Source organism: Heterodontus francisci, chromosome 44, assembly GCF_036365525.1.
Source record: "Heterodontus francisci isolate sHetFra1 chromosome 44, sHetFra1.hap1, whole genome shotgun sequence".
Lineage (NCBI taxonomy): Eukaryota > Metazoa > Chordata > Chondrichthyes > Heterodontiformes > Heterodontidae > Heterodontus > Heterodontus francisci.
Genome location: NC_090414.1, coordinates 23,392,026 through 23,416,127, shown reverse-complemented (window position 1 = coordinate 23,416,127; position 24,102 = coordinate 23,392,026). Strand labels below are relative to the sequence as shown.

At 39.7% G+C, this 24,102-nt stretch overlaps 1 protein-coding gene across 1 annotated transcript in view; it reads left to right on the top strand.

The window, feature by feature from the left end:
* Window positions 1–24,102, top strand: part of LOC137356091 (ADP-ribose glycohydrolase MACROD1-like) — an 866,553-nt gene that overhangs the window by 21,210 nt on the left and 821,241 nt on the right. Inside the window, exon 3 of the mRNA XM_068021901.1 lies at window positions 5,594–5,710. Coding sequence (XP_067878002.1) covers window positions 5,594–5,710 — 117 coding nt within the window. The remainder of the gene's footprint in view (window positions 1–5,593; window positions 5,711–24,102) is intronic.

Sequence of the window (24,102 nt, the reverse complement as noted above, 5' to 3'; positions counted from 1 at the left end):
CAGAATTCTCTGTATCATGTGTTATTTCAAGGATTCTGCCCCTCCACTTAGGGCAGTTCATTGCAAAATGATACTTGGAGTCACATCATAAGCACCTATTAACTGTTCCTTGGGCATTGCTGGGGTTCATTCACCTATGATTGTTGTTCCAATTCTGTCTTCCACTGTAAGAGACCTGCTAAAGGTGCTTTCATCCTCATTCCCCCTGTCTTTAACTCTTCCATTGTACCATTTCAAAATCTAGTAAACATTGAGTCCTCCATTCTTTGCATCACCACAGAATGCCCTGTTTATTCTACCAGGGCTGCAGGAAATGACAGTTTCCCCAGGAATTTTTCTAAGGCAGCAGACATTTGATCCAACAGGAGTCTTTGTCCATGAACCAAACCCTAGTTAGAACCAGGAGTCTGTCCATATGTGACACCCTAGCTCAATTTAGCAATTTAAATGCTAGCACTGAACCAAGGATCTCCAAATTGAATTTCCTCAATCTTCTATACAGTCTGTTAAAGTCCATGATATATTCCTCCATTGAATAACTGTTTTCCAAAATCTTATTATAGTCTGACCATGCCTCATACACATTCAATAGATTATCTTTCTTGTAAATTTCATCCAAGAATTCTAACAGAAGATCCAACTGATGAGCTTCCAGTTCACAAAACACTTTACTTCTGATTTTACTTTTGGTAGGAAGTGACAACACCAAGGCCATACCTTGTTTCCTCTTTGGGAGAGATGTAACCCCTGTCCACACATCCACTTCATTCTTCCACTGGTCATATGCTTTAGACTCAGAACATCAGAGGGTAATCATACCCTGATAATTTACACTTGCTTCATGCCATATTTTCCACAATAGCCCTGAGGTTTTAGTTTTCTATGTTTAAAAAAAAATTCCTAGTTTCCAGCTTTCAGCAACCATTTCTGCTACCATGTTAAACTCCAGAAAGCTTGTTATGGAATGATAATGCTGGAGCCTATCTTTACTCAATTTCACATTTATTGTGCAGAGTAAAAGGATTACAAACATGTAGCTCCTCACTCAAAACCACCAGTCTCAGTAAGTGTCTGCTTATAAGTGCTCAAGTAAGACCCCAATTAACACCCTCCACCTGCATATAATCAAACCATTGATATACAATTAATAGATTAATGCTCAGCACCTGCACACCCTTTAGAATTGTACCCTTTATATTATATTGTGTCTCTGTGTTCTTTTTATCAAAATGAATCACTTGACACTTTTCTGTATTCATTTTCATCTTCCACTTGTCTACCCATTCCATCAACCTGTCTATGTCCTTGTGAAGTTCTACACGATCCTTCTCAAAGTTTACAATGTTCTAAGTTTCGTGTCATCCACAAATTTTGAAATAGTGCCCTGTGCACCAGGGTCCAGGTCATTAATATATATCAGGAAGAGCAAGGGCCTTAACACCAACTCTTAGGAAACTCCACTACCAAACCTTCCTTTCGTCCAAAAAAAAGGAACAGAAAAAATATTTTCGACCATGCCATTGTAAGCTTGGAATTCCTTTGTTCCCGTTTTTATTGGTGCAGAATCTGTCAAAGGAAAAAATAATTCTGTTGCCATCTGAACATCAACTAAGTCTTTATTTGCAGTATGTATTAAATTGATTTCTGGGATAGACTTTTAAAATTATTTGTTCTTGGGCCATGGACGACACAAGCAAGGCAGTATGGATTGTCCATTTCTAGGTGTCAGGAAGACATTGAGTCAACTACAAAGTGTGGAACTGTAGTTGTATGTGGGCCAAACAAGGTAGCAGTAACAGTTTCCCTTCCCTGAAGGACATTACTGAACCATAGTCTATTTGTTTTATGAAAATCCAACAGCTTTCATGATCATTCTTTGCTCCTGGTGACAGCCCACAATCCAGCTTTATTGAATGCAGTTTCACTTTGCCGTGGTGGGGTTTGGAGTCACAATCTCTTGGTTGCCACTAAGCTAACAAATGTAATAGGGAATCCCCTCCTTTTACTCTATGCTGTCTTAATAGTGCAATAATGGTGCTGTCTCCTCGGAATGGGGTGATTCATTCAAACACAGAATAGAAGTTAATATGGTATTTATCATGTTTTCTGCGTGTATTTAGCTAGATAATGAGGGATCACAATCGAGGAAATAGAACATTGTATTCAATTGCTTTTGTTGAACCATGATGTTCAGTGCAAGTATCATTCATGTGTGAAGTGGCTTTAAAAAATCATCTCAACACTTCAAACTGATCAGAGGTGTAGTGTGCTCATCAGTGCTGTCAAGAAGCAGAGATGTGCTGAGAATATGTGCTGTTGGTATTATAACCTACTGTTTACATTGATTTCAATTCCACTGGTTCAAATCTTCAATTTTTTTCCCAATCATTTACTCATTGCTCTCACTCTATTGGTTTTGGGAATTGTATAAGTTATAATAACTATAATAATAAGTGATAATAAAGGAAGAATGTGCTGGGTTATGGGGAGAAGGCGGGGGAATGGCACTAAGTGAATTGCTCGGCCGCAGAGCCGGTGCAGACACGATGGGCCAAATGGCCGCCATCTGTGCTGTCACAATTTTACGATTCTGTGAATTGCCCTTGGATTGAGATTAGCTTCACCAAATTGTCTCCTGCTCACACCTTTGCTGCAGAGCGCAAGGGAGAAAATAAACAATGTGGAGGGAAAATACTGTTAGAAGTTAGCATGGATCAGAGTATAATTCAACTAACTGCACAATAAAGAATAGATAACATTTTTTAAACTTTCAGATGGGCACCAGCTTTATCATTTCTATAACTACTTTCATTTCACTCAGTAATAAAGAAAGGATTTCCCATAAATGTTTGTAAAGAGATTTAGAATTTTATTAAACCACTTAATGAAATGCAAAATGGATATTTTTTTTACCACTTATAGACTCATTTGTATCACTTGGTAATAATTGAGAGATTTCCACAGTTTAAGAACTGTTATATAAATGCAATGACATTGTTAATTTGATCAAATTGCTTGTGGAAGGCTGAACAGAAACCATTAGAGAGCCATTCTGATGAGAATTTTATTTAATTGTCTTACCATCACAGTCTCACAGTTTCACAGTTCAAGAGTTTCTCCTAAAAAAAAATTAAATGTACCGTCAGGAATTAAAAGTCTGTTCTTACTGACAGACGTATAGGTCTGTCTTGCCTACAACAGTAAACCCTCAATCTCACAATAGTTTCTTTTAGAAATATTAGTGTTTTTGATTTTGGGGAGCAGAGCTTTTAATGTGGGTAGCAGAATAGGTTGACTTAAGTTAATAGTTATCTTAGCTGGAACAGTGGTGAGCGTATGACTATTTGCTTCAGTGCCCATGGGTTACACGGGAAAAATAAATATCAGCTGGGGTTCCTAACACTGACCACAATGCAATGACCCCCTGCTGGATAGTACAAACTTATAGAATGGGGTTGGGGCAGCAGGGGTATTATTTGATTTACAAAAATTGACAGTGGAATGTTTCAATCATTGCTTTGTATTGCAGTTTCATGGTAGACCAAAAGGTGGTGTCATCTAGTTCTGCGAACATAACTCTGTGTGTGCACTGTAAATTATTGTGTACTTTGGTAAAGTCAAACTTGACTCCATTTTGATTGAAATATGTTTTTTCTAGGCTAGTTTAAAGTTTAGGAAATATGTGGGTTCAAGCCGCATATTTTTTGGGTGGCACAGTGGCGCAGTGGTTAGCACCGCAGCCTCACAGCTCCAGCGACCCGGGTTCAATTCTGGGTACTGCCTGTGCGGAGTTTGCAAGTTCTCCCTGTGACCGCGTGGGTTTTCGCCGGGTGCTCCGGTTTCCTCCCACCGCCAAAGACTTGCAGGTGATAGGTAAATTGGCCATTGTAAATTGCCCCTAGCGTAGGTAGGTGGTAGGGAATATGGGATTACTGTAGGGTTAGTATAAATGGGTGGTTGTTGGTCGGCACAGACTCGGTGGGCCGAAGGGCCTGTTTCAGTTCTGTATCTCTAAATAAAAAGTAAAATAAAATAAATAAAAGCCCAACTCCAGCGATTTGAGCACATGAGCTAGGCTTCTACTACCGGGGAGACGGTGGCATAATGGTAATGTCACTAGACTAATATTCCAGAGGGCCAGGCTAATGCCCTGGGGACATGGGTTCCAATCCTACCATGGTAGCTGGTGGAATTAAATTCAATTAATTAATAAATACAATTAATTAATAAAAATCTGGAATTGAAAGCTAGTCTCAGAAATGGTGCCATGAAACTATCATCGATTGTCTTAAAAACCCATCTGGTTCACTCATGTTCTTTAGGGAAGGAAATCTGCCATACATGTGACTCCAGACCCACGGCAATGACTATTAACTGCCCTCTGAAATGGCCGAGCAAGCCACTCAGTCCAAGGGCAGTTAGGGATGGGCAACAAATGCTGACCTTGCTAGCAACGCTCAAATCCCATGAAAGAATAAGGGAAAAAAAACTTCAGTGCTGTATCATCAGGAGCCATCTTTTGGAGGCCCGTCTGCCCCTGTTGTAAAAGATCCCATGTCACTAGTTGAGGAAGAGCAGGCTGCTGGTGACCTGGCTAATGTTTATCCCTTAACCAAGATCACTAAAACAGATTGGCCTAGAAATTGGATCTGGTGCAGCGCATACTACATATATCTAATGAAGCTGGTGGAGGACCATAGCCAATTGGTCTATTGGCCTCATTTTCTTGTTACTAACTAACTATAAATGCTGATTGCAGCCCCCAAGGCAGCTCTCCAGTCCCAGAAGGCAGCAAAATAATTAGGAAAGGCTTGAGAGAGGGGAGGGTTTGGGAGTGGGGTGAGCGATGGCTGGCAGGCAACCCTGGATTTAATAAGTAAAACAGTCCAAACTTAACTTTCTGGTGGCAGTCTTGAGCAGTTCCTTTAAGGATCTCTGGTTTGGCTGCCAAATGCCTGAAGAAACTGACTGCGGCATGCTTAGAGCATGAGAATCAAATTTTGCAAAGGGAGCTTTGAACAGGTGTGAGACCCATCTCTTTGCATATGGAAAGGGCCTAATCCTCTGTCAGCTGTGCATCCACAAAGGAACCATTACTAATGTGGCAGGTGACGCATTTCTGGTGTGGAATGTACACGTACACGGCACCCGCCTTTTGGACCCTTAGGTACACATTATATCCCTATAAGGTTGGTGCAGCATGATCCCATTATCTGGCCATTTATGTCATTGCTGTTTGTGGGGCCTTGCTGCATGCAAATTGGCTGCTGCGTTTGCCTACAATTTTAAAAGTACTTCATTGACTTTAAAATGCTTTGGGATGTACTGAGGACATGAGAAACACCATACAAAAGCAAGGTTCTCTTTCTACTCTGTAAGACCATTCAATTTTCGTACAGTTGCTGTCTAGTTATGTTGTTGGAAAGTGTAAGATGCTAATTTTCTATTAAATTGTTCTGGTGGAAAGTATGGCAAGTGTTTGCTGTTTGTGCCCAGAGACTTTTGCTCAAAAAGCAGTTGAACACTCCTGATTTAGCTTTGTGATGGTTCTGTAAAGTAATTATCTAATTTTTCCTACATTTTGTTTATGCAGAACAAATGTTTAAACAGCCGTTATCCCACTACAAGAAGGACGATATCATGAATCAAAAGCTTTCACTGTTGCAGGAGGACATCACCAAGCTGGAAATTGATGCAATAGTCAATGCAGGTTGGTACATTGGCAGCTATTTGACATGCAAGCACACAAACAGAATGGCAAGCAAAAGTAATTAACACTGCACTATCAACTAGATTCAAGCCTGCCCCATCCAGTCAATGGTGTAATAATCTTATGAAAGCAACCACCTGGTTAAAGGTAAAACAAAAAGTAGAGAAAAACCTTTCACAAATTCAGGAAAACTGGGAGTTTGCTGTCATCCCAGACTTGGCCTTTAGTCTCTGGCAACCTGGATGTCAACGGTAAGGCAATTCAGTCCGATTTATGCTGCTTACTTGTTGTTTGTGCCCTGTTCGTAGTTTTGTGGAAAGAACCATTTTTAGTCCTGTTGTTTCATTGTTGGATTAAAACATTTCCTAAATCAAGACATCAAGACCTGTTAGCATCATCAACTTGAATTCAATGAAAATTAATGTGAGTGTGGATTTCAACTTTATGTCTGGCTACTCAAACTCTTATATGAATCTATTTGCATGAAGAGGAAAGTTTCCCCACCCTAAAATAACCAAGCAGTCGACAGAAGAATGTCGGTACGCATAATTCATGCCAGTCTGCTAACAAACATACGAATGAAGAGTAGGCTTAGGCTATTTGGTCCCTTGTGCCTGCTCTGCCATTCTATAATATCATGGCTGAACTGTTTGTGGGCTCAGCTCCACTTTCCTTCCTACCCCTGATACCCTTTGACTCCCTTCTTTGTTAAGAATCTGTCTACCTTTGCCTTAAAAATATTCAATGACCCTGCCTCCACCATTCTCCGGGGACGAGAGTTCCACGCACTCATGATTATCTGAGAGAAAAAAATTCACCTCATCTCTGTCTTAAATGGGAGACCCCTTATTTTTAAACTTTGCCCCCTAGTTTTAATCTCCAAACAATTTCCCCCTCTAGATGAAGAGGAAATAATTAGAAGCAGCCAAGATGGATTTCAGAAGGAAAATTGTGCTCAAAACCTGAATCATTGGACAAAAGAATTCTTTGCAGAGTTGACAGATATGGTGGATGCGTTATACTTTCAGAAAGCTTTTGATATCACATAGAACAGTATTGGAGAAGATGAAAGGGGTTGGAGTCAGGGAGAGAGTAACAAATTGGATTAAAAACTTCATAAGGAAATGAAAAGTCGAAGTTCAGGGCGATTTCTCAGAGTGGTTGGACGTATGCGGCAGTGTCCTACAGGTTTCTGTGTGGGACTGCCTCTGTTCACTGGCTACATTGGTCCAGAGGGAGTGCTACGAAATGTACCAATGATACTAAAATAGGAGGCATGGCAAATAATCCTGAGAACAAAAGGAAGTTATAAGAGTAGAATGAGCAAAGAAGTGGCAGATGGAATTTAATATCAGTAAATGTGAGATGGTTAAAAAGAGGTGAAAACCGGGTGATTATACTTTCAATGGGGAAAAGTTGGGCGATGTGGATTTGGTGCTACAGGTTCATAAGCCCTTGAAAAGGAACAGCTCAAGTGAATAGGGCCATAAAATGCTAGAGGTATCCTGGGTTTTATAGTGAGAGGTATAGAATATAGAAAAAAAAAACAAGAAGTAATGGTGAATCTGTGTAAAACCTTTGTAAGACGAGAGTTGGCGTTCTATTTGCAGTTTAGGCCCTGCACTGTAGGAAGGATGTCGAGGTAATAAAGAGGCATTAATGCAGATACACAAGGATGCTGCCTAGTGCAGCATGAGGAAACACATAGCAATACACATAAAGATTTTGAAAAATTGTGGCTGTTTTTCTTAGAATAATTGAAATCATGGGGCAATTTTAATAGAGATGTTTTAAATTATGAAGGAATGGGGCAGAGTTGGTAGAAACATTTTCACATGATTGAGGTCTAGAATGAGGGAACATAGCTATAAGGTTAAATGTGAGTATTTATGGATAGGGGACAGGAGCAACCTTTTTACATAGGGAGTTGTAAGGCTGTGGAATACAGTATCAGAGTTAGCAACTGAAACAGATACCATGTCAATTTTTAAATTAGGTTAGATAGGTTGTTAAAGTAATGGGGATTTGTAAATTGAGAGGGCACAAAGGATTTGGACTACTGCTCCTGTAGAGGATAAATACCAACTGGATTGTATTTTAATATCTGTGTAATTCTTTGTAACTGGAATTGTCCTCTTAGACACTTGTCAAGTTGCATTTTAAAGGACTATAGAAACTTTTTCCAGATGGTAATGACTGGTATCTGACCTAATTCTTTTCCATGACCTCTACTCCTATCATTCCTATCCATTTCAAATAATCTATCTAATTGGAGTGTGTCCAATCCCCACATAATTTAAAAAAAATCTTCAATCACATTCCCCCTAAGCTGGATTTTAATTGTAATGCAAACACCTGTCTGGTACCATGGACAGCTCTGATGAAATTTGTTATGTCGCACTGAGTGCACAATCCATTCTGCAGCACTTGTGGCAGAACCTGCCTCTCGAGGATTGGCCTTCACAGCCATCAACCAACATGCACCAAGAGAAGACACCCCACCTAAATGGATTTTTTGCTGCGTGTTCACCATGTTTCGTAGATGGAAGGATGCCAACCAGCTGAGATAACAATCCATTCAAATTATAGTCAAGCTAGGAAGGTGATGTTTACATTGCACAACACCCTGTGCTTTGAAATACTGGATAATAGTTTAACTCTTGGAATAGTTATGCAGATGTGGATTTGCCAGCCATGCAGTTTTGTAGCAGGCAGTCTGATTTTTTGATGAACCCTTTCTGGAATTTCTAAACATAGTCCAGATACAAAATCTGATCTTGAAAATAAATACATTTTTCCATTTACATCTGTGTCTCTCGATATGGAGGTGTGAACTAGTGATTATGATTTTCAATAAGTTAACAACAGCAAAGAAAAAATCTTTTAACTGGTTTCAGCTTGGCAACAGGTGACAACCCTGTATATCACGAGAGAGCTAAAACTGTTGATGCTTCCACCATGTAGGTTATAAAGTGTCGAAATCTTTGAGATTTTGGCACTCTGGGAAAGTGAGTGGTTGGGGTGGGTGGTGGGACGGAGGAGTGATGTTCTAGCTAGATGGGGTGTGAACAGAGGACCTCATCAGCCCTGCATAACACTCCTTGCCCTATACATTTGCTTAGCAATCCACTGCAGTGTCCTCTCCGCTGTACTCTTATTACCATGATCACACCATTAGTTTCTGTTTCTTTTATGCCAAAGCTTCTTAAAAAGTTCCATATCTTTATTCTTACAAAGTCCTGATGTCTACCTCACACTTCCAACCCACATCTCATGTCACTAAGAGGTGAACATGTGACACTTCAGTCCAGAGCAGCAATTTCAGTAACGTAGAGTCAGCAGGTATTTTGAATTGAAGCGGTTAATTAAAAGGTTATTTATTTAATGTATAGTAACTTTAAAATAATAAATTTAACACAACCTTCCAAGTTATATTTTAAATATATATTTAATTTTCCGTTCTCTGGGACGGATTAATTTTTAATTCTGATCCTGTTTTAAGATTAAGGACCGGAACATTCCAGTTTATAGTCAGGAGGTTGGCTCTGAATGTAGATGAAGGGTTGCGATCTTCTAGCTCTGACCTACCCCTTGTCACCTGTTACTCGAAGGTTGTCAGTGGTTGTGTTTGCTGGAGAAAGATAACAGAATGCAGTTACTGGTTACCCTGAATAATGAACACTAAAAGGTAAAGCAGGTTTGGAAGATCGCAACTGTTTCTTTGAGTTCAGATCCAATCTTCTGAAAAAATAAATTTTACTTTGAAGACTTCTAGAATTCAAAGAAAATTTGAGCTGTGAGATTGTGAGAAATTTGTGGACTTAATAGATTTATTTAAATAATTTATGATTTTAATATCTTAAAATGAATTGCATTTAATACCTTGAAACTTGACAATCAGGTTTAAAATATTTTAAAAAAATAATTAATAGAACATTTTCAGTTCAGGGATTATGCTGTATTTCATTTCTGAGATGTCTTGTGACCTCAGCTGAACTGATAGTTACTAAGATATGTTCACCTTTCAGTCTGTTTACCTTTTTCACCCTTTCCTGCTGGTGCACAACTCCTTGGATACCAGCTGTCTGGTACCTTAACTCAAGTTGCCACTCTTCATGTGTGAACTTAGTTGTTATGGCTATTTGACAGTAGGGGGCTTCGCAGCTGAACTTTATCCCGTTCATGTGTTTAGTTTAGTTTAGTTTAGAGATACAGCACTGAAACAGGCCCTTCGGCCCACCGAGTCTGTGCCGACCATCAACCACCCATTTATACTAATCCTACACTAATCCCATATTCCTACAACATCTCCACCTGTCCTTATATTTCCCTACCACCTACCTATACTAGGGGCAATTTATAATGGCCAATTTACCTATCAACCTGCAAGTCTTTTTTGGCTGTGGGACGAAACCGGAGTACCCGGAGAAAACCCACGCAGAGACAGGGAGAATTTGCAAACTCCACACAGGCAGTACCCAGAATTGAACCCGGGTCGCTGGAGCTGTGAGGCTGCGGTGCTAACCACTGTGCCACTATGCCGCCCTTTGTGTGTATATCTGAGCAGATGTCACAGAATGGCAGTAGGAATCTTGGAAAACCTTTCCCCCTGTCCCTGACGGAGGATCACTGAGGTGAATTGTGGCACCCTCTCTACTATCCAAGCTGTGATCAGCCAACTCAGCACTGACTAGGAATAAGCTTGTGCTGATTCCATTTAGGATGGTGGTAGGTATACAATACTTGTCTGAGTGTCCCTGGGTTAGGAAAGGGAAAATTCAGTCATGGTTCCCACACCTGAATGCTATACAGAGATCTCCTTCCCTAAACTGAGGCACTGAGATCAGTCGTGTCACTAGCACAGACCAGGGCTGGAACTTGATAAATTGGTACCACATTGTACATTACCACCGAATAATTGAGACCTAGCCTCCGTTTTCAAAAATCATCTATAGATTGCAAATTATAGATTGAAAATCAAAGGGATGTTGAAGTTACTCACAGTTTTTTTGAAAGGCTTGTGGAAACAAGACAACCTCTTCATTTGAAAGAGAAAGCAACAAGAACCTTACATGGTTGAGAAAGATAATGGAGGAATAGAACCTGAAATGGACTGCCAAAGGGATAGAAATGCAGAGGACATGCTGGAAACCATGGTTTGTGCAAAGGGATCTTTAACATCCACCTGCAAGGGCAGATAGAGCAGAGCACTGCACTCCCTCAGCACTGGAGTGTCAGCCTAGAATGTTGTGACTAAATTCTGGAGTGAGACTTGAACCCACAACTTCCTGACTCAGAGGTGAGGGTGCTACCAGCTGAACCATGGCAATTCACCAAGGCTCCTACAACAGCACCTTTCAAACCTGCAACCTCTACTACCTAGAAGGACAAGGGTAGCAGATGCTGGGAACACCACCACTTGCAAGTTCCCCTCCAAGTCACACACCATTCTGACTTGGAAATGTATCACCGTTCCTTCACTGGCGCTGGGTCAAAATCCTGGAACTCACTCTCTAACAGCACTGTGGGTGTACCTACACCAGATTGACTGCAGCAATTCAGGAAGGCAGCTCACCACCAACTTCTCAAGAGCTATTAAGGGTGGGCAACAAATCCTGGCCTTGTCAGCGATGTTCTCATCCCATGAAAGATTCTTTTAAAAAAAGGCTACTGAAAGGAGAGGAGGAATGGAGAATCGGTGCTGGGCCATATTAGCAAAGTTGGGATAAGGAGAAAAACCACACATGCTAAAAATCTGAAATCACAACAGCAAAAGCTGGAGATGGAAAGTATTTCAGGCTGCCCAAACCTGGCTTCCATCTGAAACATTGATGTGTGTGTGTCTCTCTCTCTTTATTTCAGGCATTGACTGACTTATTCATTTTCAACATTTCTGTTGGATAAGATTGAAACTGATAATAGAGTTGGAGTACATGGGTTATTTCTGTGCAATTCTGCTAACCTGACCAGAAATAATATTATAATTGCAATTGGTACTGTCACCAAAAAGAGAAATTGTGAGCAGTAATGAATACAAATGACAGTATTTCATTCATTTTACTATCACTTGCGGCATTCATCACTGTTTTTCTCAACGCAACATCATTTGTCAGATCTTCAGTCTCACTATTCCATGGCTGTACCAATCTGTTACCACTTGACAGATAGCAGATTTTCTGAGAGAGGGTGCCTCAGTCATTGTTTTCAGCATCCTTTTTGTGAGGGAGACATTGTTTTTTTTCTGTCCAAGCTACGTGGGCACGAGGCTGATCAGGCAATCTGCTCCCAGGGCTCCTTCTGCACCGCTCTAAAACTGTTCACTCGGAGGTCCATAGAAGCAACTCCTGGAATGACCATGTCTTGAATTTTACAGTAAAGCATCAAGCCTCTCCTAGGCACTTTAAGCGAGGAATTCTATAGAGCTGTAGAATACACATAACCCAGGGCTGCTAACTCATTAATTTAAGATGAAACTTTAAAAATATCAATTAAAAAATCTACACTACTTTAATGCACCTATCTCTGAAAAGCAAATAATGACCAGATTGAGTGTTTTCCGTTTTCAGCATTGTAATTTTATCTCTGATTTTCAGCATGTGAAGGTTTTCTGCTTATGCCAATTCTGTGAGATATTGCCCAGCATCCTTTACCCATTTCTCTTCTCTGAATACCCTTTCTTGTAAACCATATTTTCCTGCTTGTCTCTATGTTTCTATCCATGGAGCTAGGCCGTTCAGCAAGGAAATCGTGAAGTACTTTATCACAAACAAAGAGTAGCAGAAAACAAGAAAATTCTTTCCAAGAATGCTGGAACAATTGGAGCCTTCAAGACTGAGGGAGAGATTTTTGTCAGGTAAAGGTATAAAGGGATGTGAAGCAAAGGCAGGTAAATGGACTTGAGGTATAGATCAGCCCTGATCTGATAAAATGGTGGGCCAGGCTTGGGGGCAAAATGACCACCTCCTGTCCCCATCTTATTTTCAGTTGTTTCAATTTTTTTTGGTCTCCCATTATACTTACACCCCTCTCAGGTTCTTGTTGCATCCTCGTTCTACCTGTAGAGGTCACCATGCTTTTATGTCTTTCAAAAGAAATTTCAACATTGGTTTCCATATGTTATGTGCTCTCTACTCTTAACATCTAATCTAAAATATGCTTGACAGTTTCAGTTTATTGGTCTGAACTTAACCTCTGGTTACCCAAAATCTTTTATTGCTTTCTGTTCTGTTCATTACTATCGCAGGTGTTATTTTAATTTAAGCTTAGTCTCCTTATGCTTCTCGTTTGGCTTCTGTTTTCAATCTTTTCCTCTTTTTTTGAATGTATTAATTTCAGAAACGTTTGGAATATTGTTCCAAATGATGGAAATACTGTCAAATGCCTGCTGGTGGTGCTGTTGAACTGACAAAAAAAAGTACCATTCCCTTGGCTGGCCCTGTATTACTCTTTTCAAATTCTAAACCATCCTGTTCTCAAGACCATTATTTTTTTCAGTGATTATAGAAGTGCAAAATGTCAAGACAGAAAATGTATCGAGGTCTGCTATAAATCATCACCTGTGCAAATGTAGTGTGAGGTGGTTGCATAGTAATTGGCATCCAGAGTCCCTCGCCATTTGGGGAAATTAAAGGCAGGTTCGAAGAAATGGATTCTTTCACGCGCATTTCATTTTTATTAACACATTTAGAGATTCTTTGCACGGTAACCCAGAACAGTTACTCTGCAAGTAATGGCTCCGAAATACGCAGCAAGAATGGAACCTTGTTAGGCCCTGTGCAGTCCGTGCACACACACAGCAAGCTGTGCACAACCTTCTTTATGCACACATACACACACACTTAGGTTTTGTCTAAGGCATTTCTGATGGGGAGATGGAGAGGGAAGAAATGCTTGATGTAATGTATCGGCATGTGGAATGTAATGATCAAAGCATAAAAGTGCCTGCTTTGGTTCAATTGATATCACTGTTGCCTCTGAGGCAGAAGGTTATGGGTTTAAGTCCCACTCCAGAGACTTAAGCACAAAATCTAGGCTGACACACCCAGTGTAGTACTGAGGGAGTGCTGCACTGTCGGTAAGTGCCCTCTATCAGATGAGATGTTAAACTGGGGCCCTGTCTGTTTTTTAAGGTGGTTGTGAAAGATCCCATGGCACTATTTAACATAAGAGCAAGTGAGTTCTACCCAGTATCCTAGTCAATATTTATCCTTCAATCAACATATCAAAAACATATTATCTGGTCATGATCACATTGTTGTTTGTGGGATCTTGCTGTGTGCAAATTGGCTGCTGTGTTTCCTACATTACAACAGTAACTACACTTCAGAAAGTACTTCGTGACTGTGAAGCGCTTTGGAATGTCCTGAGGGTGTGAAAGGTGTTATATAAATGCAAGTCTTTCTTTACCAGCAAGTACTTCAATGTTGTTACAAGAATATATATTTTTTAAATAGTGAGTATTGATGACCTTAACATGTTGGAATCAGTCACTGAGACTTACGGTGTGAGCAACAAGCAGGGGCCCTTCAGCTTCAACTGTTTGCATTTTAGTAATTATCCTGTTTCAGTACCTTATTTAACACTGTTCCCCCCCGCCCCTCCGCCCCCCCCCCCCCAAACTAACGTCTTCTATGGTTACAGTAGAATTACAATTTTTGGTAACTTTCAAAATTGATTTCTTGGTGAGAAATACTTTGAAGGGATTTGTGTTTTCATCTGCTGCTTAATGTCTGCTCCCGATTGACTCTCGCCATTATCTCAGTCCAGATTACTCTTTTTAAAATGTTTTTTGCGCTCATCAAGTTGAGGGATGTTAGCGTGGAAAATATGAAAAAAATACAAAATTCTGAAAATTCACAGTAACATAGTTACTTGGAATCTTATGGCTTGAAAGGAGGCCATTCTGCCCTTGTATCTGCACTGGCTCTTTGAAAAATCTCTTCCGTTGGTCCCACTCCCTGTTATTTTGAATTAATTGTATCTGCTTCCAACACCCTTTCAGGCAATGCATTGCAAATCAGAACAACTTGTTGTGTAAATTATTTCTCCACATTTTTCCCTTGATCAACATCTGAAAGGTAAAGTCAGACTGAGGATCTCTTGTGCACTTTGGTGATTTTCTATTTTTACTTCTTGACTACAGATGTGTGTGTCTCAAAAATGATAATTTGAAAATGATTATTCCATCCCAGAGTTCCTGCTCGCTTTCTTACTAGCTTGTTTTGCCTACGGCAGTAGACTTTATGCTGCTGAATATTTGTGAGCCTGCTTGGATAGCTTCAGGACTATTTACCATACCTTTTGTCATGTATTTTTCCATTTGATCTGTTAAGTGTTTTCAGTGAATCCCTGAGACCCAATTCTCCTTTCCGCAATATGTCTGCAAATAGGATTTGACATTTGTATTAAGGCTGCAATGTGCCAGATGTATGTGCCAGGCTCCCCTGATGGCTCAGCTGTTTAAGGTAGTGAGTGGTTGCGCTATCCAGACCAGGAATGGCCCAGATAAGATAAGCAGACTGTGCTGCATTAGCTGATCTCAATCGGGGTGATAGTAAGTACATTACAGTTGTCTTCTGCATTACTGGGCTAGTGAGAAATTCATCTAGGTTTCCTGTTTCTGGTCTATTATACTTTGATGCATGCTAGAAACCAAGTGAGAGCTTATCCTGCTGATTCTCATTGTCTAAGCTTGCATGTGAAAAATGATTGTTCGGACAAGCTGCCAGAAACTGGATGATTCCACGGTGCTCTAACCCAGAAAAGAGAGGGAAGATTGACAGAAGGAGGATTTTTAAAAAAAGAAACTGAAGCTCATTCATTACTGTTTTTTACAATTCCATGCTACCTCTAGACCAGTTTTTGTGACAGCTTAACCAAGCTCCGTTGAGAAAGAACATGGATTCTGTTGTGGATTGATCGAGTTTCTGAGGACCGTTACTGTGTGGTCTACGTGTTTATATCTTAAAGAAACTGTAACAGTGAAAAGTGGCAGGAAAATAATACAGAAGCTGCTAACAACTTCTGGGCAGCATATAATTAAAATTGAAAAATAATAACACGCAAGATACTGATGTAGCAGCATTTTGCTGCAAAAAAGCAAACAAAAAGCTTGTCAATTTTAATAGGTATCCTATTATTACACCCACAACTTGCTAACATAATTCTTAGAACGTTATCATAAAAGGAAAAACATGTTCATTTCAAGAACAATTTCTTTCCAATTGTATCTCCAGCAGTGGCTCCTCTCTCCACCCCGCAATGTTACCTCTGAAGTCTTCCCCTCCTCTTCATCTATGTTCTGCCCCTTGGCAACTTTATTCAAAGACATGGGCAAGTTGAGTTTCTGACCCCCCTCTATATCCTCTCCGTTCCACAGACTACCTACTTACACTTCTGTAACATTGCCCACTTTAGCCCCTGCCCCAGACCATCAGCTGCTGAAATTTTTAACTGTGCCTTTTTCACCACCAGACTCAACTATTTCAATGCTCTCCTTGCCAGCCTCGCATCCTCCATGCTCTAAACATCACCTAAACCAAAACTCTGCTTTCCATATCCTGTCCAACACCAAATCCCACTCATCCATCACTGCTTACAGACCTACATTGGCTCCCTGTCCCCTAGGCCTCCAATTTAAATTTCTCAGCTTCGTGTTTTAATCCCTTCATGGTCTTCCTTCTATCTATCTCTGTAACCTCCTCCAGCTCTACAACTCCCCCAGAATTCTCAATTTTTCTAACTTTGGCTCCTTGGGCATGCCCCTTCTCTTTGCCTCACCATTGCCATCTGTGCCATCATCCATCAAGGCGCCATTCTCTGAAATAGTCTCCCTAAACCACTCTGCTTCTCCACCTTTTAAGACCCTCCTGAAAACTCACCCTCTTTGACCAAGCTTTTGATTACCCCTCCTGATATCCATTTTTGTCTGATTATAGCTCCGTGAAGCATCCTAGAATATATTTTCTATGTTGTAATTGTATTTTTTTCTGGACCACAAGAAATAAATACTAAAAATAAACATATATATGGTATGTTAAATCACATATTTATTAAGCATATAGATCTGAAGAAAATTGAATTAAACAACTTGCATTTACATAGCACCTTTAATGTCGTAAAACATCCCTTAATTTTTTTTACCAAGTACCATCAGCAGTAGAACAGTAATCTTTTGTAGATGTTGCTGCTCAGTCATGGTTAATGTTTTAAGTCCTGCAAAACAACAATAGAAGTGTCGCTGAGAGCAGGCCTTTTTATATGCTCCCCAAAGCTTGTCAAGGCCTTTTCCCACTGTTTGCTGTAAATATCAAATGCTGTTTTGAAGTGCAGACAAGCAGTTCAAAGCTATTTTCTATTCTTTATTTTAATGTGTTTTTAAAAATATATATTTTAAGGTAGAGATGGGTTTTCCATTGTAAGGGAGAAACCCTATTTGACAAGCGATGCAGCAAAATTGCAAAGCACTACAGGCTCTTGTGTTGTCTTGTCTAATTTTACCTCCAACAATAACATAAGCTTGAAATGGAAAACAGGAAGGCACGGATCAAATGAGGCTTTAAGTATCTCTCTCCATAGATGCTGCCTGACCTGCTGAGTATTACCAGTGTTTTCTCTTAATATTTTAGATTTCCAGTATTCTCAGTATTTTGCTATCAAACAGTCTCTTATCCTTAACTCATTCTTTCCCAGGACCTCAAAACTGTGAACCTCCTTATTTCCCTCAGATATCCCTTCATCTTGCATTTTATGTCCGACTTTGCAGAGGATAGTAAAGTAGGAGGCATAGGAAATAACTTTGAGGACCAAAGAAAGCTCCAAGCAAATAAGAATATGTGGAGTGGGCAGAAAAGTGGTAGATGGAATTTAGTAAGTGTGAGGTGGTTAAAAAAGGAGTAATACTTTGAATGGGAAAAGGCTGGATTTTGTGGAAGAGCAGAAAAATTTGGGATTTCTATGGATAAAGGAATTTTAAAAAGCTGCTGGATTAGTGGGTTTTATGGCAATAGGTATAGAATATTAAAATCAGGATGTAATGCTAAATGTATGTAAAACTTCAGTGAAACGGGGTTTGAAGTACTTTGTGCAGTTTTGGGCTCCCTACTGTAGGAAGAATGTAGAGGCAATGGAAAAGGTACAATGCAGATTCACTAGGATGCTGCCTAGTATGAAGAAATACAAATATGCATAACTCAGGGCTGTTTTCTTTAGAACAGTGGAGATTATTGGGTGGAAATAAAGCCAATTGGAACAGAGCAGCTAGAAACAGACTACTTGCAGTAATTGAGGAGTCTACAACAAGGCAGGTGAAACTTTTTTTTACACAGGATTATGAGACTGTGGAATGTTAGTTTTTGAAGCGGAGACTGACTTAAACATTTACAAATAGGTTAGGTAGGTGGTCGAAGGACTCCAAAGCCTGAAAGCTTCTGCAATGCCAGCAATTGCCCCATCTTGCACTTGGCTGCCTGCATTGAAATGATGCTCGATGCCCAATATTGGTGGAGTGTTGGGCCTCACCATTCAGGCACAGGAAATGTACTCTGCACCTCAAATTTATAAGGATTAAGTGTGTGGAAAAGGAAACCCTGGGATATTAAAATTAAATTGTGATAGTAGTACAGGGTAACACAGGTTTAAATTAGTAAAAGGTAAATTTATGGCGGATGTGAGGAATTTATAATTCGCAGAAGGAATGGACGCGAGGCGGAGCAGTGGAGTTGAAAACCTTGGAATCATTTAAGAAATGATTGGGTACTGCAATTGGGTGACTTTGGGTCTTTCTGGACGGATGAATTAAAATGATCTAAAGGTCCCTTCTCATGTGTAATCATCTTGTAATTTACTGTGAGATTTTCCTAAGTGAAAGAGAGAAAAACACAGGGACTAAGAAAAGAAGCAGAAACTGAATTATTTGGCTGAGAGGACAGGCAGGCAACAGGTTTCTGTTAATGGGGCTTTCATTTCCTCCCTGCCTAGGTGGAAAACGCAAAAGAAAGTGGTGTGCATTGATGAACTGAGATTTTGTTTTCTCTCCCATTCTGTGGGGAAGTGCCAGATTTTTCCAGTTATATGGCTGAATTCGAGAATTGGTACATATGAGAGTCCATGATTGCCTACATCAATACATAAATTAGCTATTTGTTTTAAATATTCAGTCATGATTTTCTGTATGTATGATTTATCTTTTTATATATATGTTTAATCATCAGGTTCAAAGTTTGCTTATTTGGATGAATCATCACGGCACTTAAAAGATTGCAAAGCATGTTATGCTGATGATGCATTGAATATACTTATTTCAAATTGTAACTTGAAATTTAATCTCTGATTTGTCATGCTTCATCAGTTCCCTAACCCTACATCCATGTCCCTGATTTCCAAGGCAGTGTAACCCTTTATCTAAGTGTAAAGAAGGTATAAATGAACTGGACCATGTTTCTAATTGAACAGAAATGACAATTTCTAGTTCATTTACACCAAAAGGCAAGTTAAGTGAGTGTTCGCTTCGTTCCCATCCGGAGGGAAGTTATTGTGCATTGTGGGGGAAGGAATTAATTCTTGTGCATCTCCGGTTCTTGGGGATGTTCCTGCTCTGAAAATTCAATTGGGAGTTGGCTAAAACCATTAAAAAAAGATAAAATCAGAAATCAGATGAAAGGAATGTTAATTTATTTCCCAGATTTGGTGGCATGAATACCATTATCACAACGGTTTATAAATAAGTAGTTTCTTCTTCAAAGTCATGGAAAAAAACAGGTCCTGAGCAAATAAGAACTTCCTCTTCTGTTGTTGAATTGGGCGTGCTTAAAAAAAAAAATTGCTGATGGCAAACGGTGAAGGATTAAAAGATCAGGGGACCTTGGACCTATAGTCCTGTGAGCTGGGTTCAATTGGTTGAATTTGAGAAAAGGGTTGTAGCAAAATAATGGGCATGACAGGGCTAATGCTATACAGATGGTTAACGATGTGATGGCTATTGAGGGGCTTGAAAGACTAAGTGCAGATGTCACTGCATTTAAAGCCCTTTTAATTAAAAAACGAGGGATGCTGAGGGTTACGCACAATGAACTGAGAGTGCGTTCAGCTTCAGCACATCACAACAAAGTTCCCTCTTCCGGTGTCATTCAGGATTTATTGGACCCCCTACTCTTTAACAATGTGTGCGGCTGACTTTAACAGGCATGTATCTGTAGTTATACTGGAAAGCCTTTGTAAGAAGACAAAGTAACTGTTTTGCCTATTACCATCCATTTAGAAAGTGTCTCTTTTTTTAGAGTTAGTTACATTTTTAACATTTTTTTCCTCTAGAATTTGTTGAATTTTTCAATTACAATGAGTACTGTATGTCTTATTTACTTTTGTTTAACTGAAAAATAGAAAAAATAACTTTTTCAAAATAAGTGGATAATATATATATTTTTATTAGTTTGCTGAATATTTGACATGAAAATTCATTTGATGCCCATTTTTCATTATCACCAAAAAGGAACTATTTTCTTGGTGAGGTGGAATGTTGGATAAGAGATGTGGCGCCACCTGGAAAATGAGTATTAAAATATCGGAATATAGGAGGAGGCCATTCAGCCCCCCGAGCCTGTTCTGTCATTCATTGAGATCATGGCTGATCCGTGACCTAACTCCATATCCTCGCCTTTGCTCCATAACCCTTAATACCTTTGGTTCTGTTACGACCAGGTGAGAAGGGGTCTTAGGGGTTCCCTCTCAACTTTTGCCTGGTTTAACAGTAACAGGGTTTAATTTTAGAAACACCGTGTTTTTAGCTCCCCCTTCAGTGAATCCTTGTTCATTGCTCCAATTGTAAGGCAATTAAATCAGACAGGTTTCCTTAGATTTAAACAAGAAAGGTAGAAGTTTATTAATCTTAAACTCTAATCCTGTTAACAACTATGAATAACGACCACGCTAGCATGTATATGCGATAAACACACACGCAGATAGAGACAGAAAAAAAGAGGAAGAATAAAGGGTAAAAGTTTGAGGCAAAATCTGTTAGTTATTTATGTCCTTTGAGTTCAGTGTGAAGTCTTTGGTTGCCGGTATGTCCTGCTATTCATTGGGGCCCAGTTCATGCTTCAACTTGTTTCGATGTCGGAGTCTTTTCTCTCTTGAGGTGTATGTGTCTTCCATGGGTCTGGTGGCTTAGGAGAAGGCGAGAGAGAGACAGCCAGGAGAGAAGCTTGTTCCAGCTTCAATTGCAAAACTACCTTCTGTTCCTTTCTGTGTGGCACAAATCAAAAAACCCCAGGTTGCCCAGCAGTTTAGTTATGTGACTTAACCACTCCTGCGTTTGTGGATTGTATCATTTTAGCAGTTCCTGGAATGCGCTTCCTTACACCTTCAATGTCTGGTGATCAAAATCCGTTTGGATTCGTTGGATCAGGGAATTGTCCTTTGTCTCCACAAGCAGCGTCTCTTAGTATGCAGATGTCCTTCCAGCCCAAATGTCTGGTGATCTCTTTAACAAGTCATTTCTTCACTCCAGCAACAGTTTAAAATTAATGTTCATATGATGAAATTAATATGCTTCATTCTTGGCAGGTGGGGGGTCTGCAAGATAGTTAACAAAAATCTATCGATCTCAGGCCTAAAATTTACAATTCATCAAACATCATTTGCTGTTTGTGGCGGAGAGAGTTCCAAACTTCTACCACCCTTTGCATGTAGAAGCATGTAGAAGGTCTGGCTTTAATTTTTAGACACTGCCCCTAGTCCTAAACTCCCCAACCAGCGGAAATAGTTTATCTCTACCCTATCTGTTCCCCTGAATACCCTGAAAACTTTGATTAAATCACTCCTTAACATACAAGCTAGTTTGTGTAATCTTTCCTCGTCAATCCTTTAGTACAAACAATTAGTTATTTTCTACTTTGGGTAACATTGTTTCTAATAGTGGTGCATTACTCTTTGAACAGTGTTAAGGCAGATATGAGTCAAGTGATTTGGTGTGGTGAATAATTCAGACTGTTGGGCCATAGTAAGAACTAAATAGTATAATAGTATATCTGAGAGACAGCAAAAGGAATGGATGACTGCTATCAGTTCAGATAGTTGTTTTTCTTTTTTGAAAGGTGTTTGATTTTGAAATTAAGTGATAAACACAAGGGGGATGAATAGATTAAGGAACAGCAAATAAGTTTCATTATTATGTTTTTAGGTGTCTCCATCATGCTTTAGATGTTGCATACTATATCAAACCAACAAGTCACAAGTGCACATACTTAGAAATGCATGTACAAAATAGTTGGAGAAAATGATAGAAACTGTGGGAGAAACAGTCAAAGAGTTACCCAGAGGGAAAGACTCAAACAAACCCAGCTTTAATTGTTAGCATGTTTTTAAATACCCATGATCTGCCTCTCAGCCTGCCTGATACTTATTATTAAAGTGGTAATGTTTGGAGCATGCACTGCAATGCTCCAAAACCTGTTCCCCAGTCCTGCTCAAATCCACAAACCCTCTTTTCCAACCACACACTCCCATTCCTAGATTGTAAGGCTCCCTCCAGATCTTGAGACCTCTTTCTCCATTTCTGCCAGATTGCAGGATTCATCAGTGATCCCCATACTTGCCCCAATAATCATCGAACTCTGCCTTACCCCTATGCCAGTGCTAGAAATGCATATATGAAAGTTGTCACACTACCTTTGAAGATGCCTGGAACCTTTTCATATGTCATCAGAGTACAGTTGAATGACATAGATGGTTCCAACCTTAATGTTGGCCAACTGATTGACAAGATTCACAGATGCAGTAAAAGGGAAGAATATTGTTCATAGATTGTGGGTTTCTATTTAAGCAATGGCCTTCCTGGAATACAAGAACCAATGTAAAAGTTCCAGTAACTGCTAAGAGCTGTGTGAAACTGCCTTAGGTGATGTGTCTCCAGTTCATAATATTGTATGAGTAACATCTAACCTTTGGTGTCTCCAGATGGTTAACATCTGAAAAATCAAGGTCGCACATTCTCCATGTTTATACAAAACGGATTCAGCAATACTGGCACAATTGGTGTATGCATGCAGTAAGTCATGTTTGCACCTTTTTATTGTTCTGGCCACAATGTTGGAGCATGGTCTGTACAGACCCAGCAATGTCAAACATGTAACCTGTCCAGGACCAGATCAAAATGGGAGATCCAGCAGCAAGTGCCTCCACAGACAGCAATTTACCTGTGCCATCAAGAGCACTTTCACTCCTTTTAGAGTTAAATAATCCCCTGAGGAGGAGGGTTTTGACGTCTTTGATGGCACTGTTGCTGCATAGTTTATGCTGTGAAAGTGCCTCCTATAAGATAAACGGGGAATAAAATGAATTACAGAACACCCTGTTGCTGAGGGATAATTTACATTTGTGAATTATCTTGTTGCTGTTTGCACAGGTACGAAATAATCCCTGAAAGACTTTGCAGACCACTTTATATTTAGCAGTTCCGCAGAAATCCTCACGTGTGTTAATGCAATTTTAAACTGTGTGCAGTCCAAGAAACATGTCCCTGTTGCCTGCACAAATTATTTGTGGAGCTTTGCTCTGTGTGCTTAGCACCAGCATTGATGTACGCCTTCAGCATTGCTCATCGGCAATGTAGACTTGAGATGAAATAAAAGGTTTCATTTAGGTTTCCACGACTAATCCGTTGGAGAGGGTGGGACTTCAGCAACAGTCTGAAGTGTTCCATTTATTTAGATATTTCTTTGAAGTGAGAGTTGTACCCACTGATCTCTGGGGAATTGGAATTCTGAATAAATCCTTCTTCATTTTTAAAAGTAACAGCAGTAGTGACAAGGGCTTCTTTAAGATTCTTTAATAATGAACTTGGGTTTTGATGAAGTAAAAAAACGCATGTTATTTTTCTTCGATTTTACACATTAGGGCAGAAATTGTGAGGCTTTGCTGCTGGTCGAATGCCTTTCGAAATCGGTGCAGAATTCGGGTTACAATGTTGTTGCCCTATTTCTGATCTGATGAAACTGTGCATCGGCAACAGAGCTTTGCATTTTTTTGCCTTTATAATCCTGAGCAAGTGTTCCATAAATGTTCCTATAACTGGGTAACCTGACTGAGCAACCAATGCTTATAGTGTGGGACATTACCAAGATTGAAAAATAATATCGGATAGAAGAAAAAGGTAATGATTAATGAAAAGGTAGTGATTAGATGATGCCAAGATTGTGAGATGGGATTAGGTTGCACAGTTTGTTGCTGTCATGCACAGTGCCAAAGAATGGTAGGTTGATGCTTGTTATTTCCTAATGGTGAATTACAAACATTGCTACAACTGAGGAGCTGAGATACTTACTGATCAGAGGTTAGGGTACTTTCCCACAGGAAAGGAGGGGAAAAAATCAAGGGATTGAGTTAGTCTTGGCTAT